This window comes from Nesoenas mayeri (assembly GCF_963082525.1).
Source record: "Nesoenas mayeri genome assembly, chromosome: 14".
In the NCBI taxonomy this organism is placed as follows: domain Eukaryota; kingdom Metazoa; phylum Chordata; class Aves; order Columbiformes; family Columbidae; genus Nesoenas; species Nesoenas mayeri.
The window spans coordinates 2,120,314-2,145,053 of NC_137556.1; the positions used below are offsets into that span (position 1 = coordinate 2,120,314).

At 59.9% G+C, this 24,740-nt stretch overlaps 1 protein-coding gene across 1 annotated transcript; it reads right to left on the bottom strand.

Moving 5' to 3' along the window:
- Positions 1–1,674: 1,674 nt before the first annotated feature.
- ABLIM3 (actin binding LIM protein family member 3) lies at positions 1,675–23,818 on the bottom strand (the record flags this gene model as incomplete). The annotated part of the gene is made up of 22 exons (XM_080353304.1): positions 1,675–1,788; positions 2,232–2,312; positions 3,060–3,125; positions 3,600–3,658; positions 4,072–4,101; positions 4,765–4,912; positions 5,175–5,239; positions 5,487–5,621; positions 6,930–6,980; positions 8,373–8,471; positions 9,354–9,483; positions 10,009–10,038; positions 11,185–11,340; positions 11,735–11,806; positions 12,217–12,275; positions 13,480–13,567; positions 16,932–17,025; positions 17,110–17,236; positions 19,746–19,858; positions 20,272–20,455; positions 22,858–22,995; positions 23,806–23,818. 22 exons carry the CDS (start codon positions 23,816–23,818, stop codon positions 1,675–1,677), a joined length of 2,052 nt encoding a protein of 683 aa, XP_080209430.1.
- Positions 23,819–24,740: the final 922 nt, after the last annotated feature.

The following is a 24,740-nucleotide window of genomic DNA, read 5'->3' on the forward strand; positions in this document are numbered from 1 at the left end:
ATACAATCAGTTCATTTACTGCAGCACTAAAATAGACAGGAGCAATTACCAGTGCAATATTGCCATGTCCGCCTCGGGCCCCAGCCCCTTCCACACCACCATAAAGCTCCCAGAGCTGGGGCTGCTGCTGATGGGCGATCTGCCCTGAGCACCCTGGCGAACCCCTGCAAGGGGACCCGCATGTCTCCCCTGCCTCACACAGGACCCTGGTGGTGGCTCTTTTGGGCAACATGCTGGGTGTTGATGGCGCTGATGGCAGGGAGGGCATTCAGTCCACCTGCTGGGAGATACCAGCACAGGAGGGTTTCAAAGGGGACCAGAACAGCCAGAAGCAGAGCTGGCCTGTGGCACGGTGAAGGTGAGACCCTCGCTGTCCCCTCGGAGGTGCGCTGCCGACCCCACAGCTTGCTGGTGTTTTTGGGACTGCTCAGTCCTGCAGTATGCCTGAAAATTGTGCCAAACAAACAAACAGGAAACTAGAGCACCACAGGTGAGGCCAAGAAAGAAGTTTGTGTGGAAATCACACTATTAATTAAGAAAAATGAAAAAAAAACAAAAACCAAAACAAAACCACACCAGCCAACCACCCAAAAACAACCAAAAAAACCCTCCAACCAAACAACCCAATAGTTCGCAGTGGCGTGAACGCTGAATGGCTCTGGTAATGGTCTTAATTCCTGAAGGTTGCAGAGGGGTTTATCTGGGGCACAGACATCAGTGCCAGAGTAATTCATTACCCCCATGAAAAGGCCCAGCAGCCAGTGGGACGGGCGCCCCCTGCTCTGGCCTTGCCCCCAGCTCCCCCCACTGCTCCCCCGGCACTGGGACCCTGGAGCTCTGCTGGGGCCCCAGGGGTGGTGGCCCCAGGTCGGGTGACATCTCAGCTTGTCCACCCTCAGGGCTTGCTGACCCTGGACAAACCTGAAGAGCAGCGAGAAACTGCACAAGGGAGGAGGCGGCTTTGGCTGTTTTAAGAAGGGCTTGGTTTTGGGACAGCCTGGAAAGCCATTGTTCTGGCACTCTGGGAGGAGAAACTGGCTCTGTGGCAATACCGGGTTTGCAGGGCAAGCAAGCAGCTCAGGACCCACTGGGGCTTGCACCTTGAGCCGTGGGGCTGCACCCCACTCCCTGGGGGTCCCCACCACTGCTCCTCCTGCCCCAAGCTCTGCATTTCTGATCCAGAGCGTGAGGCTGAAGGTGTCCCCAGTGCATGGCCATGTTAAAGGCTGGGGGAGCATTAAGGAGCCCACGGTGGGACTCCCTTCTCCTGCAAATGTACCCAGGACGTTTTCCAACCTGTACGTAAATACACAGACCAGCTGAGGGGGACAGAACATGCCCCACGCACCAGCCCAAGGACACAGCCCTGGGTGCTGTGGCTGCAGCAGGAAAATCCTCCCTCCATGTCCCCTTGGGGCAGCAGTGACGGACACCAAGCGCTTTGGGGCCCCCGCGGTCTCAGCCCCTGGGAGAACCCAAGGATTGATGCCGAAACAGGGTTGGAAAAGAAAAGGAAACACAGAGCATAAAATGATCTGCAAGACTCCAGTTCACTCTCAGGGGTGCAGAGGGTGCCTCTGCCACATACAGCACCGAGAATCATACAGAGCTGCAATATAGAGATCTTTCTATGTATATATTTATAGGTATGTATATATTTATAGTGCACTGTATTTAAAATAGCCGGGCCTGCTTCTTCAGCTCGTTCCTCTTCCAGAGGGCCAGGCGGTCAAACTCGGCAATGGTCATGCCGAAGATCTGGTAGAACTCCTCCTGGGAGAGGTGGCGCTGAGGAGAGAAGGGACGCTGGGCCAGGGCTGGGGACCGCGGCCACCACCCAGGGCCAACGGCCACCACGTGGGCCATATGGCTGCAGCAGGGCAGGACATATGAGGGGGTCTGGCGGCACCCCCGGCCCAGCAGGGCGCGATGGGGGTGCTGCAACCCCCAGCAGTGCTCACCCAGGAGGGTGGGAGCACCCGGCTCCCTCCTGCTCCTGCCAAACGCCCTCGTGCTGGGGCACAGGAACAGCCCTGCCCAGCCAGCAGAGCAGCAGGGCCGCCGTGACAGCGTGCTGGCACCCGTGTGCTCCTGGGGAGCTGCAGGGCTGCTCCTTACATGTCCACAAGCCCCTCGCAGCCCCGGGCTGCCTGCCAGCTAAGGGGATACCCCACTAGACTGGATCTCTCTGCCCCCAGGAGACTGTCCCCAGCAGAAAAGGCTCCCCTCACCTCTAACCGAGTCCTGTCCACATCTTTGGGCAGCTGGTTCCTCCCCCTCGTCTTCACCAGGAGCAGCTCATAGGGGTATATCTGCACAAGCACAGGAAGATCACGGGGTAGCTACCGAGCCAGAATAGGACAGATGGGGCACATCTGGGATGGGGCCATGGGGGGACAAGGGCAAAGCCTTCCTCCACTACATTTAGCAGGGTTTGGGTGTCACAGCTGCCCCTGGGGCTTGGACAGGACAAAGCAGATGGGGGACCTGCTCTCAGGGTGACCTTAATCCAGCTTGGATCACCTTGGTGGCTCTGGAATGGCAACCTGAAGGTCTCCTGTTCACTCCGCAAAGCCAGGAGTGACCCAGAGATGAGCATGAGCAGGGAACCACCAGCACAACCACCATTCTCTTGTTCCTCACTGGGCAACAATTCTGCTTGGCAAAGGGCTTGGGACCCTTGAGACCCTGTCCTGAGCCCCACAGTCCCACGCCGGGGCTGTCAGGTGGGGGATGGAAAGGGGGGAAGGCAGAGCACTGTGGGCAGAGGGCAAGGCTTCCTCCTGAAGGGCTGGGGACACACGGCACGTCTCTGGGATTTCCTCTGGGTAGTATTCACATCTCTGTCTGGCAAAGCATCTTACCTTGTACTCTGTGGAGAGAGAGAAAAAGACAATAGAGACATGAGGCACACTGTCCCCTCCACTGCCAGGATCCTCCCGCAGAGCTGTGAGAACCCCCCCGTCTCCTCCCTGCTCCCTCCAGCCTGGACCCCGTTTTCCAGAGCTGCCCATGCCTACAGGGTCCCCCACCCACACTGCTCCCCAGCCCCGTGGCACCTCACCTCGCATCCCCCAGTTTACGGCATTCGTGCTGTCGTAGTGGAAAAGCTCAGCACTGGGAGGCTGCGGGAGGGAGAGAGGGAGAAGTAAGAGGGAGTCCCCTACAAACACTCAGCACAGCACCTCCATATCCCCAGGTGGGAAGGCACCAACCCCAAAGCAGAATCTGCGCCCTACACCTGGCAGTGGGGAAACTGAGGCACGAGGAGGTGAAGTGACAAGCCCCGGTCACATGGAGGCAGGACCAGTAAATCCCTCCTGCTGGGAAGCAACACCAGCATCCCTCTGAAATGTGCCTTACAGGACGTTCAGGGCAGGCACAGAGGTGCTGCGGTGCCTGGACAGGGCACTTTGGTCCCCAATAAGGGTCATTTTGGACCAGCAAAGGCCAGAAGAGACAGCAGGGGTGCAGAAAAGGGGGAAGCAGGACACCTTAGTCCTAAAAGGGGAGCACCGGGGGTTTTGAGGAGCCTGCAGAGAATGACGAAGGGTGCAGGGATGCCTGGCGGGAGCAGGATGCAGGCAGGAGGCACTTACCCTGTGCAGCCCATTTCTCCTGTAGGCAGGAAGGGAGGCTGACTTAGAAATGAGGGGATCTGCAAAGAAATCACCAAGGTGCATAAGGGAAAATGCATAAGGGGTGAGACCCACACCCTGGGAGAGCACCCGCTGGGCCACCCCACCCCTGCGCTCCCACGTCACTACCCAGCTCTGTCTCCTGCCAGCTCCAACTCATTCCCAGCCTGGCTTCCTTCTGTGCTGATATTCCTTTCCCCAAAATCCCTTTCCCACAGCGGCAGGTCTCCCGCCTCACCCGTCAGTGCAACACAGCCTCCTCTCTCAGTTCCTCTGACTTGTCCCCTCCTGACGCTGCCACCAGCTCTACCCTGGCCCAGCCTTTCAAGGGCTCTTTCTTCCCACCCTGGTCCCAGTATCTCCTCCAGCTCAGGCTCTGGACCCCATTGCCACAAGGGACCAGCTGGTGAGGGTCGCAGGCTCACACACTCACCGCTGTCAGCCAGGTAATGCGTCCGGGGAGCTGCAAGGAGAGCAGAGCTGGGTGTCAGGAGGGACTGAGCACCCTACGCCATGCAGAGCTGCCCTGAGCATCCCTGAGCAGCACCAGCTCCATGAGGGCAGATGTGCCATGAGGAAGAAGAGAGTGGGCAGGGGCATGTGGCGGCAGGGTCCCCAATGCCCCCAGCAACCCCTGCAGCCCCGAGGGAATCAGGGCTGGGTGCCCTGGGTGCTGTGCAGTGAAAGCAGCATGAGCAAGGAAGTTAGCCTTGTGGCCACTTAGCAGGTCTGGGGTGCCAGGATGTCCCAGATGTGCCAGGTGTTAATGAGGAGATGAGATGCTAATGTCACAGATGTTAACGATGAGGCACACAGGCAGTGAGCCCAAAACAGGTCAGAGCAAACCCAGCGTGGCTGTGCTGTGAGATTGCCGAGGGACCCTTTAACCCCCCAATGATGTGCTGCCCAGACAGACTGCAAACAGCTGGGCGATGCTCCATCCCAGCCGGGGCACAGGGAACGCAGAGCCCTCCAAATGGGGAAAGTGTCTCTCAAGTGCTGGCATCCAGCACTTCTCCCACCACCCACCCCATTCCTCTGTCCTTCCCTCTCCACCCCAGTGAACTTCCCACAGGGACTGAGGCCATGCAGGGTGGGACAGACAGACAGACAGGGCTGTCCTTACAGCCATTGAGGGAGCCCTCGTAGCCAGCCGTGTGCAGGGCTTCTCTGCTGCTGGCCGAGCTGCGAGGGGGTGTCCAGGGGTCCGCGTAGGAGTTGGACCGAGCCTTCATCTCCTCCCTCAGGATCAGCCGGCCGATGCCGCTCTGGATCTGGACAGGGAGGGAAAGCTGCTTTGCACCCCAGCATGGGATCAGCATCTCCCATCTCCATGGTAAGGGGCGCACTTCCCCTCCTTAAGGCCCCCTGTCAGGGGTGGCCAAGGGGGGAGAGATGGCGCCAGGCAGCAGGGACAGTGGTGGCCCCTTCTCGGGTGTCAGAGCCAGGCTGGGCCCCCTCCCCAGCGCCAGCGGTCGTGGGGACAGCCTGCTGCCAGCTCTGCCCTGCCAGGCTGCGCGCAGGGACGTCACCCACCTTGTGCATGCCCCGGTCGTACCCATCCTCCTCGCCTCCTGACGAGAACCGCCGGGCCCGGGGGGCTGCAAAAAGACACGTGAGAGGGGTCAGACAGAGGTGAAAGGGGAGGCAGGAGACAGTCCCCACCTGCACGGGGACAGGCAAGTCCCAAGGGCTGCTAAGATTTTGGGGTCAGTTTGGCAGGTACCTTGGTCCAACCCCTCCTTAGGGTTCAGACCCAGCTCAGAGGGGTGGACCCTCCCAGGGAATAACTGGGTTTAGGGGCAGGAATGGGATTCCCCATCTTCCAGCACCGTTGGGGGCTGTTACCTTTTGGGGAGCCTTGGAAGGACCAGTACTCTGACTCGGAGTGGTAGTACGGGTCCGGGGAGTAGGCAGGGCTGTACTTGGACGACTGTGCGATGTCTTCACTGGTTTTGCTTTTCGTGGCTGCCGGAGGGTTGTCTGCAAAAGGAGCAGGGAAAGCTGTAACAAGGACCCCTAGTTCTGCTGGCAGGACTTGCGAAGATCCGCCCTGGGATGAAGGCAAATCCTGTTCCCTCCCCACACTCCCTGGTGTCCACCAGTGATCTGTGTGTGGGACAGCATGGAGCAGAGCTGGGAATAACCCATTTTCAAACCGCTGACACCTCCTGGGGACAACAGTGCAGAGGCAGACTGTGGGGACGGTGACACGCAGAGGGGCTGTCACAGATGTGGGAAGGGACATGAACAGCTCACAGCCCACAGCACCATGACAAGCTCTGGCTCCCGCACAGTGCTCACCCAGCCCCAGTGCCACCAACCTCCCCATGTCCCCGTGCCCCCAGGCTGTCCCATCACCCGGAGGGAGGCTGGGAGGGGATGGAGGGAGGCTCCATTCCGGCAGGGAAAGAGCTCCCGGGGGTCACCGCGGGGGACAGCAGCGGGCTGTGCAGCAGGGGGCAGCAGAGGGGTGACCCCAGCGGCTCTGGCAGGGGCACATGTGAGAAATCGGGGGGTGAGCCCTACTCCTTTCACCCCCTCGAGGCCAGGAGACGTGTGAGGACAGGAGCACCGAGGACAGGCTGTGTGGCAGAGCCACCCCAAGCATGCACAGGGTCCCGGCCAGCGGCAGCTACTTACAGCAGTGGGTGCAGCCAGCAGCAGGGTGGTGGGAAGGGAGAGCCCAGGGAGAGAGAGGAGACACAGTTACTGCTGGGGGGGAGCTGCTGTCCCTCTACGCGCAGAAGTGAGCAGAGACAATACAAGGCAGCCCCGCTGAGAGACACCAAACACCCCTGTGCCTTCTCCCCACCCCTCACACCCCCCAGGCCCGTTTCACCCTGGAGCATCCATCCAGGATCGGCTGTGATTTTTCTCTAGGTATTCATGTGAAACTGCAAATCACCTTCTTCACCCCTTTCCCGAGGTTGCTCTGGCCCCTGGCATCAACAAGCAACAGCCACCCTCGTCCCCTCTGCCACTGCCCCATGGCCTTGGTTTCCCTCCCACAGCTTTCCCTGTCCCCAGTGCCACTAACAGCCTTCACCTGCATCCCTCGCAACAGGGATGCAGTTCAAAGCTGCGTTTCTCTTGCACAGATCCCCGCACTCTGCTGCCCGGAAGGGAAGCAGGAGCATCAGCCCACCAAAGCGCAGCAGCCCAACATGTCACCTTGACGCCTGCTCCCATCTCCTGCCCCTGAATGTGACTTGGCCAGACCAAGCCCCACGCTGGTCCCTGCCCCGCTCCCCGCAGCGCAGAGCCCAGCATGCAGCCAGCAAACCCTACCGTGTCGCTTATAGATGGGGGGTTTCCGGTAGATGTTACTCTCACCAGCAGCTAGTGGAAGAAGAAAGGGAAGAAGGAAAGAAGGGAGGAAGGGGAGGTCAGTGTGGGCATGCTGAGAGCAGACAGGACAGCGGTCCTGCAGGAGATGCTGCCCCCACATCACATTTCCATCACACAACCACATCTGGGTCCACGCGTCCCACGGGAGCACAGCACCAGGTGGGCTCCGGGAGGCAGGGGCACGGTCCCGGGGCTGCCTCAGGCAGCGGTGCGTGCAGGGGACATGCAGTGAGCGCCCCAGGTCAGCATGCACCGCGGGACGGCACCGCTCCCGGCCCCGGGAGGCAGCGGCACAGCCAGGAACCCCTGGCTGCTCCTGCCAGCCGGCAGCGATGCACCACGGCTCGCACCCGTGCGGTTTCTCGGGGGTGCCAGCACCTGGAAAAACCACCTGCAAGCTACCTTGGGGTGAAACAACATCAGCCAAAGCCTCTTTCTGCAGCAGACAGAGAAAAGAGCGAGCTGGGAGGAGAAGCAAACTGGAGCCTGGTGCTGAGAGCTATGGCCCCAGGCCGGGGCCAGGCAGCGGAGCTGGCAGAGCAGGGAGGGGGCCATCCATAAACCACCGACCGGCAGCGGGAGGGCAGGGCAGGAGCAGGGCCAAACTGTGACCGGGATGGGATGGGAGCAGGGGGCCATAGTGAGGAGCCCCTGGATGTTCTCCTGCTGCTGTCCCAGGGCATCAGCTATACATTGCATGGGGTTCCACGCTCTGGAGGAGAACAAGGGCAGCGGTAGGTGTCTATGGCTGAACAGGGTGGTCTGGGGCTCTGCCCCCCACTGCATATGCGGAGGGCTGGGTGGGCAGCTCTGCCTGTGTCCCTCCCCACTCTCTCTTTTTGCCCGCTCTGTCCCCACCCCCGTGGGCTCTGCGAGGCCGGGAGCAGGTGGTGGCCCTTACCTGGTGGCCCCCTGCAGAAGGGGAGCAGGCATCTGGCAAGCCCAGAAGACTCTGGGGGGAGGGAGCGGCGGGCCCTAGGGGGAGTATAAAATAGTCATCTGTAGCGGATGGGTGCGGAAAGGCCTCCGGCAGACACGCTTAGGCTTGTGATCCTGGGGGGGAGGCAGGGGAGGGGGCAGGCTCTCCACAGAGGACTCGTCTTCGTGTCGGGGGTGAAGGAAGGTCAGGGATGAGGGAGAAGAGGGACGTTGCAAGGATCAAGCAGACTCTGGGCAGCTCTGGGCCACCCGGGTGGTGACGGGAAGGGAGGAGGGTTCAAGCTGCAGGTCCTGTTTATGGATGGCCTCTGCCAGGGGTAGATCCTGCTGCCAGCTGGCTCTAGGCAGGCGGCGGAGCTACGCATGCGACACAGGGAAGACGGCACATGCGGGCATGCCACAGACACGGCGCTTCCCCGGGGACCGGAGTGCTCCAGAGCCTACCTGGGATGTGGAAATGCTTGGGCGCTTGGTATGAGGTTGGAGTGGAGGACCTCACATCTAACTGGCTATAGTAGGGGGAGCTGCGCCCGCTCTCGGTGCCTACGCGGTGCCGAGCAGAAGCAGCCATAAGTGACCGAGAGAGAGAACAAGAGGCAGAAGAAAATGGGTGTTAAATGCAGTGGTGTTAGAAGAGCAGGGGGGTGACCCACGTGGTGGGGGTGATGGGGATGTGTGCTGGGCTGTGGTCCAGGATGGGGCGTGATGGAGCAGGGAGAGATTTCCTGCATCTCCATAGGAAGGTGGGATGCAGAGGAAACCCCCATGCGGGTGCTGTCCCACGGCGGCAGCCGCCCCAGCGCCGCGGAGAGGAAAGCCGAGCGTGCTGCAGAGGCGAACGGTGACGGGCCCGTGGCGGGGCAGCACGGGAGCAGCTCTGGGAATGCGGGACCTCCAGACTTACTGACCTTGGGTTTGCCCAGTTGCTCCTCCCCAACTCCAAAGGACAGAAGACAAAGCACAGACACACTCTTTTTCGCCCCAACATGCTCCAGGGTGTGCACACGCATCTATGTGTGTCTAAGGACCCCCCTTACAGCACTGGTTGGGCACACGCGCTCTTGTGTACACCCTTCCCAGAGCTTGCAAGCCAGCGGAGCGGTCTTCGCTGGACCTGGGGGTCACCTCCTGCCCCATCCTCCATGAGCCCCAGCTCAGCTCCGAGCCAGGACAAAGCCACCTTGGCCTCTCCTTGCTGCTCTACACAAGAAGTCAGGGGAACCAAAGGATGCACACAGCCGGGCTGCTCACTGCCCCACAGCTCCTGTTGCTGTCAGCCCCCCATGGAGCCCCCAGGCCTCCTGCTTGCTTGCCAGAGGCAGAACCACTGAGGTCCTCTGGGAGAAGCAGGGGACAGTCTGGTGATCCCCATTCCACTTGGGGGTCTGAGTTAGCCCAGCCTGGGGTTGCAGCTGAAATCCTCACCTGAGCGGTAGAAATGGTGGGGGGACCTAGGGATGGTGGGGGACATGCCCTGGCGGCTGTAGGTGGGGGAGTCGATGTAGCCAGGGCTGGAGGCTCGCCTTTGCCGCGTGTCAAAGCTCTCGTAGATGTCCTGGAGATGGGGAAAGGTGTGGAGAGAGGTGGGGTTAGAGCTGGCGGGATGAAGGACAGGGTGGATCAGTGCCTCGGCAGCCCGGTGCGGGGGTGTCCCATGGACAGGGCTCCCCAAGCCTGCGGAAGCCCTGGAGGGTGGATGCTCTGTGGTGTGACGTGCCAGGCAGCATGTGTGTCCTCCGCAGCTGGAGGGGCTCCCCAGAAGCTCTGCCCCCCGCTGACAAAGAGCAGGCAGTGACACCCAGGGTTTGGGACCAGGCAACAGTGTCTGGCCAAAGGCTTTCGCCTCCTTGCCTGCAGACCATCCCCTTCCCCCGTGCTTGTTCCTGATTACTGGTGCTCCCCACCATGGGGCAGAAGCTGCTCCCTGGGTCCACTCTGCCAGGGCCCAAAGGACCCTCCTGGACAGGGCCCCCCACCTCCCCCACCTTGGGCAGGGAGATGTTCAGCAAAGCCCCAGTGGTCCCTTGGCAGAGGGACACTCTGTGGCAGCAGCAGGTGACAGACCCCCGGGGGGCATTACCTGCGAGTACGGGGAGAGGGTCCCCAGGGACTGAAGGCAGCAGGAGGCAAAGCAGGGAGAGAGAGACAGCACATGGTTAAGGGGAGCAGTGACAGACTGGGGTCCCACAGCAGCTCATTCTCCCCACGTTACAGCCCCATCGCAGCTGCCAGGCTGGTGGTGCAGCCAGAGCTGAACTGACAGGATGCTGAGCAAGGAGCCCCTGGCCTGCAGGGGAGCTGGCCTGAGGATGGCACCTCCTGAACCAGCAGCCTGCACCTCTTCTCAGAGACCTCGGTGGAGCAGCCGCAAGAGGGGAAGGCAGCTGCTGGCCCCCCGTGCTCCACAGCAGGCCATGGCCACGCTACCTGCACCACCTCAGGGGGGCTGGAGGAAACCAGACTTGTAACAAGCCTTGGGACCAGAGATGTATGCAGTGCTGCTGCTGGCCATTACAAAGTCCTCTTCCAGGGCCACCTCAGGTCCCTCATCTCTGTGTAAGCAGCTCAGACTCTTCTTCCACAGACTTAATGAAATGGTCCAGCTGCCCTAGCCCGCCTGGAGTAGCGGGCAGGGCAGTCCAATGCCACATGCTGCTTGGGCATCATCTTGTCACACGCTTGCAAAAACACACTGACCAAGCTCCCTTCCCCTGGCTGCCCCTGGACCCCCAGCACCCACCAGAGGCCACCCTGTCGTGCTACAGCGATGCCACGCTGGGGCTGGTGGCCAGCTGGACTGCCTGCCGGGGCCGGGCTTCGGGCTGAGCCTGCTCTCCGTCTGTCCCTCCGCCCAGGAGGGACGCACGTGGGCTGCGTGCCCTCCACCCCTCCTGCTGTGGGCTGTGATGGGTGAGCTCCCTGCCACATCACAGCACACAGGGTGACGTCTCCTCCCACACAGTGCTGTCTGTCCCTGCACGCCGGGTCTGCGGCACAGCGTGGGCCCGGCACTGTCACCAGCTGGATAAGGTCACTGGTTTCTTTCTTCCTCTGCAGCAGCAGCACCAAGATTTCCCTTCCAGCCCAGGCCCTCTCCCCAGTAATGGGAAGCCTCCAGGAAAGGTTTTATCCCCACTCCTGCCTCCCTCCAGCAACCCCACTGGACTGAACGAACCACATGCGGTTTTCCCCATTGCCCTGAATCGGTGCCCAGCTCCCTGCACAGCGCAGCGTTGGGCATATCGAGACTCGGTACCTCCCCATAGCTATATCTCTCCAGCGTCTCATCCGACGTGTATCTGTGATAGGGCTCGTAGGAAATGAGGTCAGGACGCTGCACTTCATAGATGGATTTAATCTTGGGAAGAGCTGCCAGGTCTTTGTAATTAAGGATCTCATTATCCACTTTAGCCTAGGGAGAGGGAGAGACAGAGAGACGGAAAGGAAGAGAGAAGGAAAGAGAGGCTGGAGCGCACAGTGTGGAGCCAGCACAGAGCAGACAGAGCCCATCGTCACCCCAGCACCAGGGAGAGGTGAGAGGAGACGCCTGAGAGGCAGCGGCAGCAGCAGGAAGGGGCAGAGGAGCTGGGAGGGTGGGACTGTGCCCCTCTGGGAGCTCCTGGTTTGTGCCAACAGCACTGGCAGCATGGTGAGGGGACACGGCTTGTCCGTGCTGTCCCCAAACACAGGACTTGTCCCTGGGAGATGCCTCACACTGCAGAGCAGCACCAGGAACTGCTGCTCCCTCTCCTGGGGCCAGAGCATCTCTCCTACCCTGCATGGACAAGGGGCAGAGCTGTACTCACGCAGATAACACGGTTTGGGGAGCCGATACTGGATCCGGGAGGTGAGATGGAGGTTTCTGACGTCCTTCTGTGCTGTGAAGGCAGAAAAACAGAGGACAGATGAAAGCACGGCAAGGAGGAACCCCTGAGTAGGCACAACGCTGGGTGTAGCAAGCAAACTGTTGGTTTGGGGCTGAATTTCACCCAAGGTCCAGTTCCTCTGCCAGCCGGGCACAGAGAGGGAGCAGCAGCTGGATGGGCGCAGGGGCTGATTAGGGACTGCTGTGCCCCCACCCAGCCGTAGCGTGGGCTGGTGCCACGTCCCCACTAACAGTCACAGCCACCCGCCATCCTGTGGGCAGCGGGGACAGGGCTGGGGCCAGCCGCAGGAAGCCACCCTGGGCTGGGACACTGCCACAACAGTTCACCTCCAGCAGGGACTCGGGGGCAACATCACCTGGGATGTGCCACCTCTCAGAGATGCCCCTCACCCTGCTGCCTACCTTTAGCTTCTTCTCTGCTCTGGCTGCCTGCTTGCAGATGGGGTGCCACACTTCAGAGCCTGCAACGCAGCAAAGGGAAAGTGTTCCAGCTACATGCACAGCCCACCCCCTGCCATGTGGGGGTCTTGTCCTGTCCCTGCCATCTCCAGCCTGTGGTGCCCTGGGGTGGACGTGTCAGTGCGCTCCAAGCAGCAGCTGCACTGAGCAACTGGTGTTGCAGCAGTTCAACCCCTGCATGCTGGGGGGAAAGCTCCTGGGGGCCTTGCAGGGGCAGGAACCAGCATGTCTCCATGGGGAGCAGAGCAGGAGGGAGGTGGGGAGCCCCGAGGGTGCAGAGGGGGGTCACTTGCTGTGTCGCACTGGCTCCCAAGCACTGAGATGTAGATGCCAACACTACTAAGTGTGACAGAAAACCCAGGCATGTTTTGGTGCAGCCCAACCAGTGCCCAGCCAGGCAGCTCCTGATGGTTAAACTCGGTACCACCGAGCCCGGGGCACCCACAGTCCCTCGACGCCCCCTGGGCTGGAACCAGCAAAGCCATTGAGCTTTGCCCAGTTGTGCCCTGGAATGGATGCTGAACACATGCATCCTGTGGGATGTGCTTTGCTAGGATCCCCACTGCAGCTCTCTCCATTCACAATTCCATATTTGCCACACATGGAATCATTAGCGACTCAGGAAGACAAGCAAGCACAGGTTACTGAGAGAAAACAAACCCTCCCTCTGCACTGGAAATAGCCCCTAAGGCAGCTCCAGGCAAGGATGAGCTCCGCTGAACCCAAACCCAACCTGAGCAACAGCCTTACCCGTCCGGTGCTGCTGGCAGCGCAACCTGGATGGGGAGAATTAGGGGCAGTGGGGAAAGGGTCCTGAACCACCATCCCCTGGGGCTGCGGTGAGCGGGAAGCCAGGCACCCTGCGCCCATCCCAGCCTCTGCTTGCTGCGTGCAGACCAGGGACACATCCAGGCATGCCCAGCAGCGTTTCTCGCTGTGCAGGGAGACTCGCAGGGAGTAAAAAGCTGTCGATAAGGAACAAAGTCTCCTCCAGCTCAGTGTCAGGGAAGGTTTCATGGACAGAAATGATTGCTGCATGGCCCAGGAAGAGCACAGAGGCTTCAGAGGCCAGGGGTTTCTGGCACTGCTGCACAGGGGGACCCTTTTGGCACTGAGCACAATAAGTAGTTGAGCCCCAAATGCCCCCCAGCCAGCACAGCTCCACACAGCTGCGCTGGTCCCTCCTCACTGCAGCAGGATCCATACCTGTGAGGTACATCTCCTCTCCTTCTGTGAACATCTGGTGGCAGCGGACACATCTGGCACAGGTCGGGTGGTAGTGCTTCCCTCCTGCCTGCGAGGGTGAGCAGAGAAAAGGGGCCCCTGAGCAAGGCAGGACATGGCAACCTGCTCACAGCTGAGGGCGAGCGGCGCTGGCACCGCTGGCTGCTGCAGACCATGACCAGGTGAACGGAGCAAACTGCCCAGGGTGGCCTTGGCGACTGCCACAACACACGGAAAAAACCAGAGACTAACGCTTCTGACCTGCTGGACTACGAGCTGGACTGGGAGCCTTCTGCTCACTTTGAATAGCCCAACACACAGGAAAGCAGAGCTAGGAGGTCCCGAACCAGGTACTCCTACAGACCTCACCCCTAATAAATTGTCCTCGGACTCTGGAAATAACAGTGACCCACTGCAGTAACACTCTGCCAAGCAATCATGCTTTGCACCAGCTCCTTCCCTCTACAGGTGTGAAGAGGAACAGCAAATCTGGCCCAGGTGTCACAGCAAGGAAGCGGTAAAGGGAGAAGAACATCTCCAAAGACAAACCTCACAAAGCACAGGCTTCCTATCGCTGTCAGACCCCCTGGCTGACCATTGCCACCCCCTTGCCCCAAGCAACTTTCCTCCTTCTGTGAAGCCAGGCTCAAACTTCAGCGCTAGCAACACACTATTCCCCAGCTGAGCAGGAGATGGGCTGCTTGCTCCCTTTGCTCTTTGACAGGGATAATAGCTTTAATTGGTAGCTTGTTTCCACTCAAAGTGTCTGCTAGCATTTCAATTACAGGCTTGTTTTCTGGGCTGGGAGGCAGGAGGAATCTGGGCTGCACTGTTAGAGCTCGACCTCAAAGGACATTTTACTCCCATAATAACCCAAGAGGAGAGAATTGATAATTTAAGGCAGCAGAAGTAAGACTGGCTGACAAAGCGGGGGGTTATGATAGAGGGGGCTGGAGCCAGTTTGAAACAGGGAGGTTCAACAGCAAAATCAGCTGTGAAGAAGACCGAGAATCTGCCAGTTGATTGCCCGTAAAAATCAACCTGGAATTCAATGTCCTTGGGGTGCAGGTGGTAGCCAGTGGTTTTTCCCCTCCAGTTTATGCCAAAAATGTGTGAGGAGTTCTAGGGTAGGCAGGAGAGATAAGTGGGAGAGCTTGGACCCCTCTTCCTCTCATTGCGATGCTCTGCAGACTGAGGTGTGGACGTGGAGGGGGGCTGGCTGCTCCCACAGAGGTTTGTACCAGCACAGCGCCAACGCCATTTCAACGCAGACCTCCAAAAACCACCCAACAGCTCAACACCACCACTCCTCCTCAAGAAACAACTCTCTGAGCCACACACAAACCTTGTTCCTTTTATATTGGTTAATATTACAGCTCATAAAAGACTGGGAAAGACTGGGAGGGAAGAGACCTGCTTGTTATCACTTGGGGTCCCCTAAAGACTCATTAATCATCCAAGCCTGGCTGCACAGCCCGGAAGCTGCTGGGATAGCATGAGAAGGCTCCTCAAGACCTAAAATTATTTAAAGGCACCCTTTCTATTTCACGCTCTGCCAGATAAGACAATTAAAGCCTGTGGTTTTACAGATCATTCAATACTGTGAGCAGGCACGTATCCGGGGAGGGTGGGGAACATGAGCCGTGGGGTGGTGAGGGGTACCTGCAGATTACATGGTGCTCGCCTGGCACAGCCCTCCAGCTCACAAACCCTACGCTCCTCTCAGCTCCATGACAGCACCTGCGAGGAGGTGACACCTCAGCTCTGCCCGCAGGGACGCCGGTGCTAAAGCGTGTTAGTTCCAGCCCACCAAGTCCCATTGCTCAAGGAGGGCTCCCACCCCGGGCGTGGGTGCAGCAGGTAAGGCGCTAACGCGAGCTGACTGCTGTCCAGAGCATCTCATGGGATTCAGCCAGCACCTCCCCACAGCCCGGCATGGGTGGGCAGAGCTGGCTGGCCCCTCCAGCCAGAAGAGCCGATGAGAGCAGAGCTGGGGATGGAGGGCACGGGAGAGGCAGAGAGAACTAGAGATACTGCCAGGAGAAGAGCCAGGGAGATGGAGGTGAGGGGGAGCAGGGAGGGCTGTCCCCATGTCACCACCCCAGGGCCACCTCCAGCTTGCAAGCAGGTTGCCCCATGTGTGTCATGCCTTGCAGAGCTGCTCTCTGTCCATCCCCTCAGACATGCAGCAGCATCCCCTTCTTGTCCTGCCTCTGCTGTGGTTGCACCAAGAGAGGAAAACCCCGAGAGCAGTGCAACAAGTGGCTCAGAGGCAGCGGTGCCCGATGGTGCCAGCACAGACTCCAATTTTGGTATACGGCTTCTTATCCCTTCTGCCTGGGGATGCAGAGATGTGGGTGCCAATGCCACCCTGGGACAACTTCCCTCCCACTCAGAAGGGAAGGTCTCAGGAGTAACTAGGAATGCTTTCAGCATTGCTGCCTCTCTGCGCCACCACAGCCCAGCTCCATAGCCTCAAAATCACAACAGGCTTCATTCTGACCTCTTTCTCTATGCTTCCTGAGCCTTTAGCTTACCCTCAGACTGGATCTTCTGATGTTTGTTTTTTCTTCCCCTGCCAACATTGGCTTAGGAACAGAAAGCATGACAGGACACCTCACCTCCAGGAACAGAGACCAGGTGCAGGATGTGACCACCTGGCTGATGGGAAGGACCAGTCCTGATGGGTCTCTCTGTCCCTGCCCAGCACCAACTCCGCTCCCCTCACCAGCTGTGCAGCTCCATCATCACCCAAAACACGCTCCGTACCCATGCCTTGCGGTGAGATCCCTGTGGGATCCCTCAGTGGCTCTGCCAGAGCAGCTCGTGCTGGCCAGCAACGCGATGAGCAAAACCCTCTCTGGATTTGGCCCAGGAAAGGTGACTCCCTGCTCTGGTTGCTGCCCTGCAAAGGGGTGTAGCATGGGGATGGCTGCCCGTGGGCAGGGTGCTGCAGCCCCTCGTCTGGGCTCTGCAGCGGGCAGCCGTGCTGGATGTGTTTCCAAGGCAACAGGCAGGCTGCCTGCACAGGGATGCGCTCAGAAAGCAGGCTGGGGTGAGCATGGTGGGGACACTCCAGAGCTGGCCATTGCAGCGCCTGGTTAAGGCTACTGTCCCCACATCTTGGGCTGGGAACATGTCCCAGCACACCCAGGCCCCTGCACGCTCTGGCTGCTTCTGGAGCTCCAGTACCCGAGCCAGCTCTCCAAAGGTCTGCATGGTGGTGCTCCTTGTCCCATTCCCACCCTCCAGAGGAGGTGGTCACACTGTGTCCACACACCTGTGCAGGATGAGCCATGGCCGCAAAAGACCGAGGGCAGCATGACAAGGGTGCAGGATGATGAAACTCCCCCACCTCCCCAAGGCATGCACCTCTGGGCATGACACACACCATCCCTGTAGCAGACAGGGACAACCACAGCCCCAGGACTCACCTCCAGAACCCTGCCACTGATGTACCGGTCACAGGTCTCGCACTTGATGCCAAACTGGGCATGGTAGTCGGACTCACAGTATGGGATGCCATCCCTTTGGGAGAGGGAGAAGAGGCGTGAGCAGCAGGTGAGCCGGGCTGGGCACCCCTCCCTGCAGCCCCAGCATGGTGACACTCACTTGCTGATGTACTCGCCAGTGAGGATGATCCCGCACGTTTGGCACTTGAAGCAGCTGACGTGCCACTGCTTCTCCAGGGCCAGGAGGGACTGGCCTTGCTTGATCTCCTCCTTGCAGCCTGCGCAGTCTGGGGGGACAGAAGAGTGGCGGGAGGGGGGAGTGCGGGACCACCGGAGCTCCCTGGCAGGAGGCTCCGCAGTGTGGCAGAAACACCCGCATCTGCTGGCCCGTGCCGAGGCACCCAGACATTTAACCTGGCACACCCCTCACACCCAGAAGAAAGCCCTGCCCCAGCTGACCCCCTTTTCTAGGGGATGCTGCTACTATGACCACCCTGCTCCTGACACCACTCCAGGGGCAGCCTCTCAGGGATCATTCCTTAGTCAATTATGCACCTCTGCTTGTTCCCAGCAAAGGAGCCAGGAGGAAACCCTCCTGCTGGAGCTGGGACCTCTGAGGCACCACTGGCACGCAGCCACTCTGGCCAAGCACCTACCACAGCACCAGGTCTCCCTCCCCGGGCAGTGAGCTTGATCCAGGGCAAGCGTGTGGGCTGTGGGGGTCACGCTGCCCTGGCAGGTCCCAGGGGACTCCCTCCGGGGTGGGAGCGGTGGGAAGCGTCGGCAGCGAGCGCAGCAGAGGAAGGGCTGTGCTCTCCGGCAGCCACGTCCGCCCCGCTGCGGTATTTACGAGACTCCCTTCCTTCCCCACATCCCCTGGCTCCATCAGGGCTGGGAGCAGGAAGCACATGGGCCTCGGAGCCCTGACCTTGACTCTTCCTTGTCCTCTTCTCCCCCTGGGCAGCAGGTTTGTCCAGATGGGGTTTCTCCTTAACCTCTTCCCTGCCGCCTCCCTCTCCGCTCGCAGCACCAGGGAGTTGCAGCAGCACTGCACAGGCAGCGCAGGCAGGCGGGACAGGCAGGCAGGCTTTTCCGCTCAGCCCATCCCTAGGCAGGTCTCCATCAAGTCCCTGCCTCCTGGACAATGCTAAAGGGGGAGGATTTTTGACCCCTGACAAAAAGCAGCCTGGCCAGCTCGACTGAGCCGGGATCCGTTCCCTCTCTCACACAGGTCCTTGCTGGTTTTTGAGTTGCTCGCAGTGCTGGGGCTGCAGGGAGAGAGAGGCTCATCATCCTTCTTCTAGGGATGTCCTCCCTGCAGACTGCACCAGTGCGGGCTCCAGCAGGCACAATTTCCTCGCCACTCCTTCTGGGTGGCACTGCCAGAGCCACCAGGGCCACAAGGGGCACACACAGGCAGCAGGCTTCATCTGGCCGCTGCCTGTGAATAAAGCACGGTGCCCGCAGGCAAACCCACGCTGCAGGCCAGGGAGGAGTGCGGGCAGCGAGGGAACGGGAAAGGAGAGGAAGGCAGGCGAGAGGCAGAGCGTGCAGCTGCCCTTCCCCTGCCCTGCTGTGGGAGACAGCGGGTGCTGTTTGGGCAGCTTGGGGTGCCCATGGAGGAAGGTGGGGGAAGCCCTGTCCTCTGGCTGGGGCTCATTCAAACCCTGCTGTGTTCCCTAGCTGCACCAAGGCCATGGCGATAGCTGGGGGGAAGGAGTCTGGGGGGCTCCCAGGGACCCATCAGCACCAACACATTACTTGGTCCAAATAGGCACCACCAGTGCCACCATGCTGACCAGCTGACAAGGACCGCAAGTGACACCACAGTCCTGGGGCTGGCCCTGGCTGCAGGGCTCAGGTCCAGCACTGATGCTCCATGGCTTGCTGAGCTGCAGCACCAAGGACCCCCGCCCAGCCCCCCCAGCTCAGCCTGCTGACAGGGCAGGGCTTGGGCACCGCCGTGTGGCACAGCTCCCGGCTCCCCGTGCCTTCTGCCACCTGCCCACGCACCGCGCTGAGACAGCTCCCCCAGGACCTGAGAGCAGCAAACACAGGGCATATGGCAGACAGTGAAGCATGGATGTTAACGCTGCAGTCCTCTCGTTCCTGAAACGAGCCCTGCACGCAGCAGCTCTGTGTTGCAGGGATGCTCTGCCAGCCCCCCAAGCACAGCACCCATCGGATGCCCCGCACTGGCCCAGGGTGGAGGGCCAGCAGCAAGACTGTCGGGGCAAAGCCCAAGGAGAGGAAAATGGCATGAAGAGGGTATCCCAAGGAACAACCTGGCATCAAAACCAAGGCCAAATCCACTCAAAAGAAACTGTACATTGCTCTTGCCGAGTTTTAGCTTAACTTCATCAGCATAAGGAAATGAATGTAAAAAGCCTTTTCAGTGCTGGTAGAGGCAGTGAGTAACATCATCTGGAAAGCCAGACGAGTGGTCCTGAGGCTGGCACTCAGACACAGACCTTGGTTTAGCTGGACACGACACCTGGGCACTGCTTCAGAGCAAACTGCGCTTCAAAACCTCCCTGCTGCCCCAGACAGCACCCACTGGGGTGGTGGCACCTGCACAGGTCACAAACAGGCCAAGGGAGTTTCCGAAACCAGCAGTGACCTGCAGTCCTGGGAGGGGCCACAGGACTACCCTGTTCCTCCTCCGAAACCTCCATGAACGCCCATGGCGCCATGCAGCGCTGCACTCCTTCCCCAAAGCCCGTCCCATCGCCCCATCCAAGGGCACATCATCCCTCTCCTTGCAGCCATCACGTAACACGAGAGCAGTCAACTTACGGCTTGGCCCGTGGATCTTGATGGGTTTGGTGCTGATTAGAGAGTGGGAGCAGTTTTGGCAGACACAGTCCTTCCCGCTGAACGTGACCTTGTCTCCGATGGGGAACGGCTTCCTGTGGCCAAGGAGAGGTGGGGAGGTGTGAACTGCTTGCTCCAGCTCCATGCAGTGCCTGGGGCTGCCTGTGAGCTCCATCCTGGGGGGCCAGTGGGACCCACAGCACTGGGGAGCAGAAGGGCTCTGGGCAAGGGCCAAAAGGGGAAGCAGCAAGTGTGCATGTGTGCTGGGGCAAGAGGACCAAGCCAGGCATTAAGGCAGGTCTCTAGGCTGCAAAGGGAAGGCTTGGAGCAAATTCATTGCCTCCCAAGGGTTTCCACTAAGAAAACACAGAAAAAGTGCCTGCTGTGGTGCTGAGCGGGTAATGAGGGGCTGCGGGCTGACAAACAGCCCCCTCCCTGGTGCATGGCCAAGGGCTGCACAAGGATTCTGCATTGGGGGCATGCACCCTTGGACATGGCTTCAGCTCACCTGCAGGTGCTGCAGACGAAGCACTTGGGGTGGTAGGTCCTCCCCAGGGCAGAGATGACCTCTCCAGTGATGAAGTCCCCACAGCTGTCACAGCGGGTCCCATAGAGCTGCTGGTAGTCGTGGGTGCAGATGTACTCCTGGTTCTTGAAGAAGAAGCCCGACTGGGCCAGGTCGCAGCCGCACACTGCAGGGGGGACACGCACCCATCAAGGGGGCAGCGGGCAGGTCCAGCCCCAGGGCTCAGCCGGGATCTCTGAGCATCTTCCTCAGTCCCAGGGCACCCCTGGAGACACAGCTTTCTGCAGGTATCTCTGAGGGTTTCCCTTCCCACCAGATGGGCTGGGTCCTTTCCCTAGCACCACAAGATGTCAGTGTTGGGCTGTGGCAGGGTGCAGGATGGTGCTGCCCAGCCAGGGCTGGGCGTTCCCACAGCAAACCCCAGCACCGCAAAGGGAACCCCTGCAGACCCCACTCACCATGCACAAACATCCCAGAGGGCCCAAGACATCCCTTCCTGGACCCAAAGCACCTGGATGGGGCTCAGTCCCTCTATTTGACACTCTCACGGTGTCAGGAAGCCAAGAACAGGACTAGCAAAGAGTCAGGCGTGCCCTAGGGAGAGCGGGGGAGAGGTCTCCATGCCCTGGGACATGGCTTTCCCCATGATGAGCCATCTCCACTCCCTGGCGAGACACAAAGCTGTGCCCTAATGGGAACAGGTCCTGGTACACACTGGGGTTGGTGCTCTCAGTGCTTGTTTTCCCATAGGTGTCCAGCCCAACCTCGCTTCCTGCCCCGCTGTGGGAACCGTGGGTGGTGCACAGCCCATCAGAGTAATCCAAGGAGACGCGGCAAGCCCTGGCCCTTAGTTTCATTTCCCTCCTACGTCTTTTCCATCCACAGAGAGACCTTGAGAGCATCAGATCTTGGAATGCAGCTCAGGAGTGGCAGAGGGATCAGGTCCTGTGGCCCTTGCACAATGCCCATCGCCTGTCCTGCCAGGTGACAGGGTGGGGCAGGGAACTACAGAGCAACCGAGGACCTGGTGGCACAGCCCACCTTGGTCCCTGCTTTACCCTTCACCCCACCAAGTACCCCTCTGTCCTGTCCTTGCACACCTCACCTGCACCCTCCCAGGGCACAGTGGGGCTCCTCTCCCACTGAGCAACCCCCGGCAAAGCTGCTGGAGCTGTGGGCAGACAGCCAGAGGGTACAGGGCCAGCGGCCACTGTTCCAAACCAGCCCGCCAGTGCTTCCTTGTCAGTGACAAGGGACAAGCCATCAGGTCTGGGACAGCATCGGGAAGCAGAAGCAAGAGAAAAAAACAAGGCAGGTCTGGACCCTGTGTGCTGTGGGACCTGGGGCACATCCCCAGGGGCTGCAGGAGCCATGCCAGGCTTCTGGGGACACATCAGGGGACACGCTGCAGGGCTGGCATGGGAGCAGCCAGCCTGAGGTGGCAGGGGATAAGAGCTGTGCTGGAAGGTGAGACAGGAGGATTTCCTCTCATTATTTATTCCCTTTCACTTGGAAATCAGGCAGCCAGCACTGCCAAGCTTTCCCTGTTGGTTCCTGGCCCCTTTGAAGCTGGCGGCTGTCTGAGCGCTTTGTCTGGACTCGCAGCTCTCGCTCCATCCTGCAGGTCCCAGCTGGGCACAGCGCCCCACACGTGTGGGTCAGCCCTGAGGGCAAACTGGGGCCCACACCCCCTCCCAGAGACCGAGGGCTGCCCGTGCCATGGCGGACAGGGCTGCAGCAGGGCTGGTGACAGCCCAGGGGAAGAGTCCACAGCAGCCAAACCCTCTTTTCCCAAGGGATAAGCAGCAAAGCACGGCCAAGGGGACGGGGATTCATGCCCTGCTTAGCACAAGGTGCTGGAAGCTTGAAAAACCAGAGACCTTTAAAAATCCCTGGTAATGGGATGCTTTAGAACCTACAGAAGCAGCCACCAGCCAGGCTGAGAACGGCTGCTTTAATAAACATGCCAGGGAGCCCTTCAGCATCAGCTGTGGGCCGTTAGCTCTTCCAGCTCCGCAGCTTTCCTCCTGTGCTCAGGGAGGATTTCAGCAACCCCTCTCTATTTCTGCTGAGCGACAGTGACATCCTCAGTCACATCCCGTGTGCGGGTAGCAGTGATCTGTCACCCGCCCCCAGGAGCCACTTGAGGTGTCTCCCCCACCCCGCCAGCTCTCTGCCAGGCTGGCAACACCTCCTTCTTCTCTCTATGTGGGGGCTGGCAGGTGGCTGAAGGACACGGTGGCCCCTCCAGGTCACAAATGGGTTGTGGGTATGCTTGGGACCAACAGCATGGGCTGCTGGCATGCGGGCAGGCTGAGGGCAGCGACCGTGCCCAGGTTTCAGCACCCCTGTTCAGAGCGTGCCAGGGGCACTGTCTGCACCATGCCAGCCCTGTGCCATCACCTCCCCACCCGCATCATATCCACCTCTGTGCAAAGCTGCCACCTCTCAGCCTGTGACCGTATCTCTGTGTCCCAGGCAGATGTGTCCCTAGCCTTTCGCTTTCCAGACTGCACCAAGGGTCGCTGGGCAACGTGACCAAAAGCTGTTCGGGCAGCACCGTCCTACCTTGGCAGGTGAAGCAGCGGATGTGGAAGTGGTTGCTCTGGACACGCACCACCTCGCCCTTGCAGGTGTCCCCGCAGCGGTAGCACTGGATGACGGTGGAGCTGCTCCCAGGGGTGTAGGGGTTTTGTTGATAGGGAACTGCTGACAGAAAGGAGGGAGAGAAGAGCGAGAGAGGGGAAGGGTCTGTTAGCATTCAGGACACCAGCCTGCTGCCACGGCACTGACCTCAGCTGGGCAGCTGCAGGACAGCCCTCCAGTGACCGTGACACAGCAGCCAGACATCAGGCCATCGCTAAGGGCAAAGGACAGCCGAGATCATGGCACCAGTGACTGTGAGCTGGGTGCACATCCCTGCCTGGATTCGGGATTTCCCTGTGCCCACAAAAGAGCTGATACCCACATTTGGTTCAGAGGTTTGCTGTCCTAAGTGCTGTGCCCAAGCACTGCTCCCTGTCCCTGCATGGACAACCAAGTCACCATCATCCCAAAGCCACAGAGAGCTCCCCAGATGCTCTCCCGCCCCTAAGCAGTTACAGAAGGACAATTCATGGACCAGCTACCCACCATCTCTGCTCCACTCAGCCCTCGGGCAGTCCTGACTTGCTGCTGACCTGCTCAGAAACACACCGGCCAGCACTGATTTGGCAGCAGCACAGGAAGGAACTGTTGTTTTTTTGGAGCTTCCACTTGTTTGGTTAGGAACTGGATGAAGAAGCCATTTTTCAAGGAGCTTTCAAACATTGCAGCAATTGAGCGCTTGGCGCTGGTGGGACTCTCACCTCCGTGGCCAGGAGCAGCATCCCAGCCCCGCTGCTCCTTCCGGAGCGGCACCGCGGCGCGTGCTGGCTCTGCGCTGAGCCAGGGGCTGCCGAGGAGGGCAACACGGGTCCCCCGGAGCCAGGGGCAACAGCCGACCTTCTCCTGCTTGCAGACAGTCCTGGGACTCACCTCCACTCCTCATCCCCCTCCAGCAGCTCTGCCGACCACCACGAAGGGCTTCTGCTCTGCAGCCTTGCCCCGCGCTCCAGGGAAGGGGCTGTATGGAGCAGGGAGTCTGTCCGCTGTCTCAGCGCAATCCCCGAACGCACACAGAAAACATTTTAAAGAGCAGCTCCTGCTTCCCCTGCCCCACCTGCAAGCACATGGGCTGCACGCCAGAGCTCCGTGCTGGCTGACACTGTGCTGACCGCTGCAGGCAGGGGCCAAGCAGCAAAGGGTTTGTTTTGCCGCAAGATTTCGGAGAGGGAGTTGCAATTTGGGCAACCCGAGCAGTGAAGGGCAGGATTTCAATGGACCAGAGACTTTCTGACCCAGCACTGAACTGAATTCCCAGGAACAAGAGAAGCAGCTGATTGAAACCTGGTATGTGAACTCCCTCCAAAGCAGGGAGGAAGGGGCACAGGACAGAGAAGATCACTCATCAGAGAGGCTTCTCCTTCACCGCAGGGCGGATCATGTGAGCGGGAACAGAAACAACCCATTATTAGCTTCAAAAGCAAAGAAAAAGAAGTCAAAATGACACTGAGACTGTCTCACAGTAAAAGCCCATCCCGTACGCCAAGTGCCCAGAGACACGCTCTGCGGACGTGCAGCACTGGGAAAATGGGCTGATCCTCCCTGACCGCTGCTCCGTCCCCCATGGCTGGGGAGCTGCTGGGGACCAGCGCCTTGCTAAGCCCAACCTGGGGCCTGCAAGGGAAGCCGAGGTGCTCTCCTGTGAGTGTCCCACCCCAGAGCCCTGCAAAGCTCATGCTCCAGCCTTGGCGTGAACTTCCAAGAGCTGGTGGGACTTCCCAACTGGTCACGCTCTTGCAGGACAAGAGCTCTGGGAGGCCAGCAGAGGAGCTACAAAACTGGAGTCAGGCCTGGAGCTCAGACCAGAA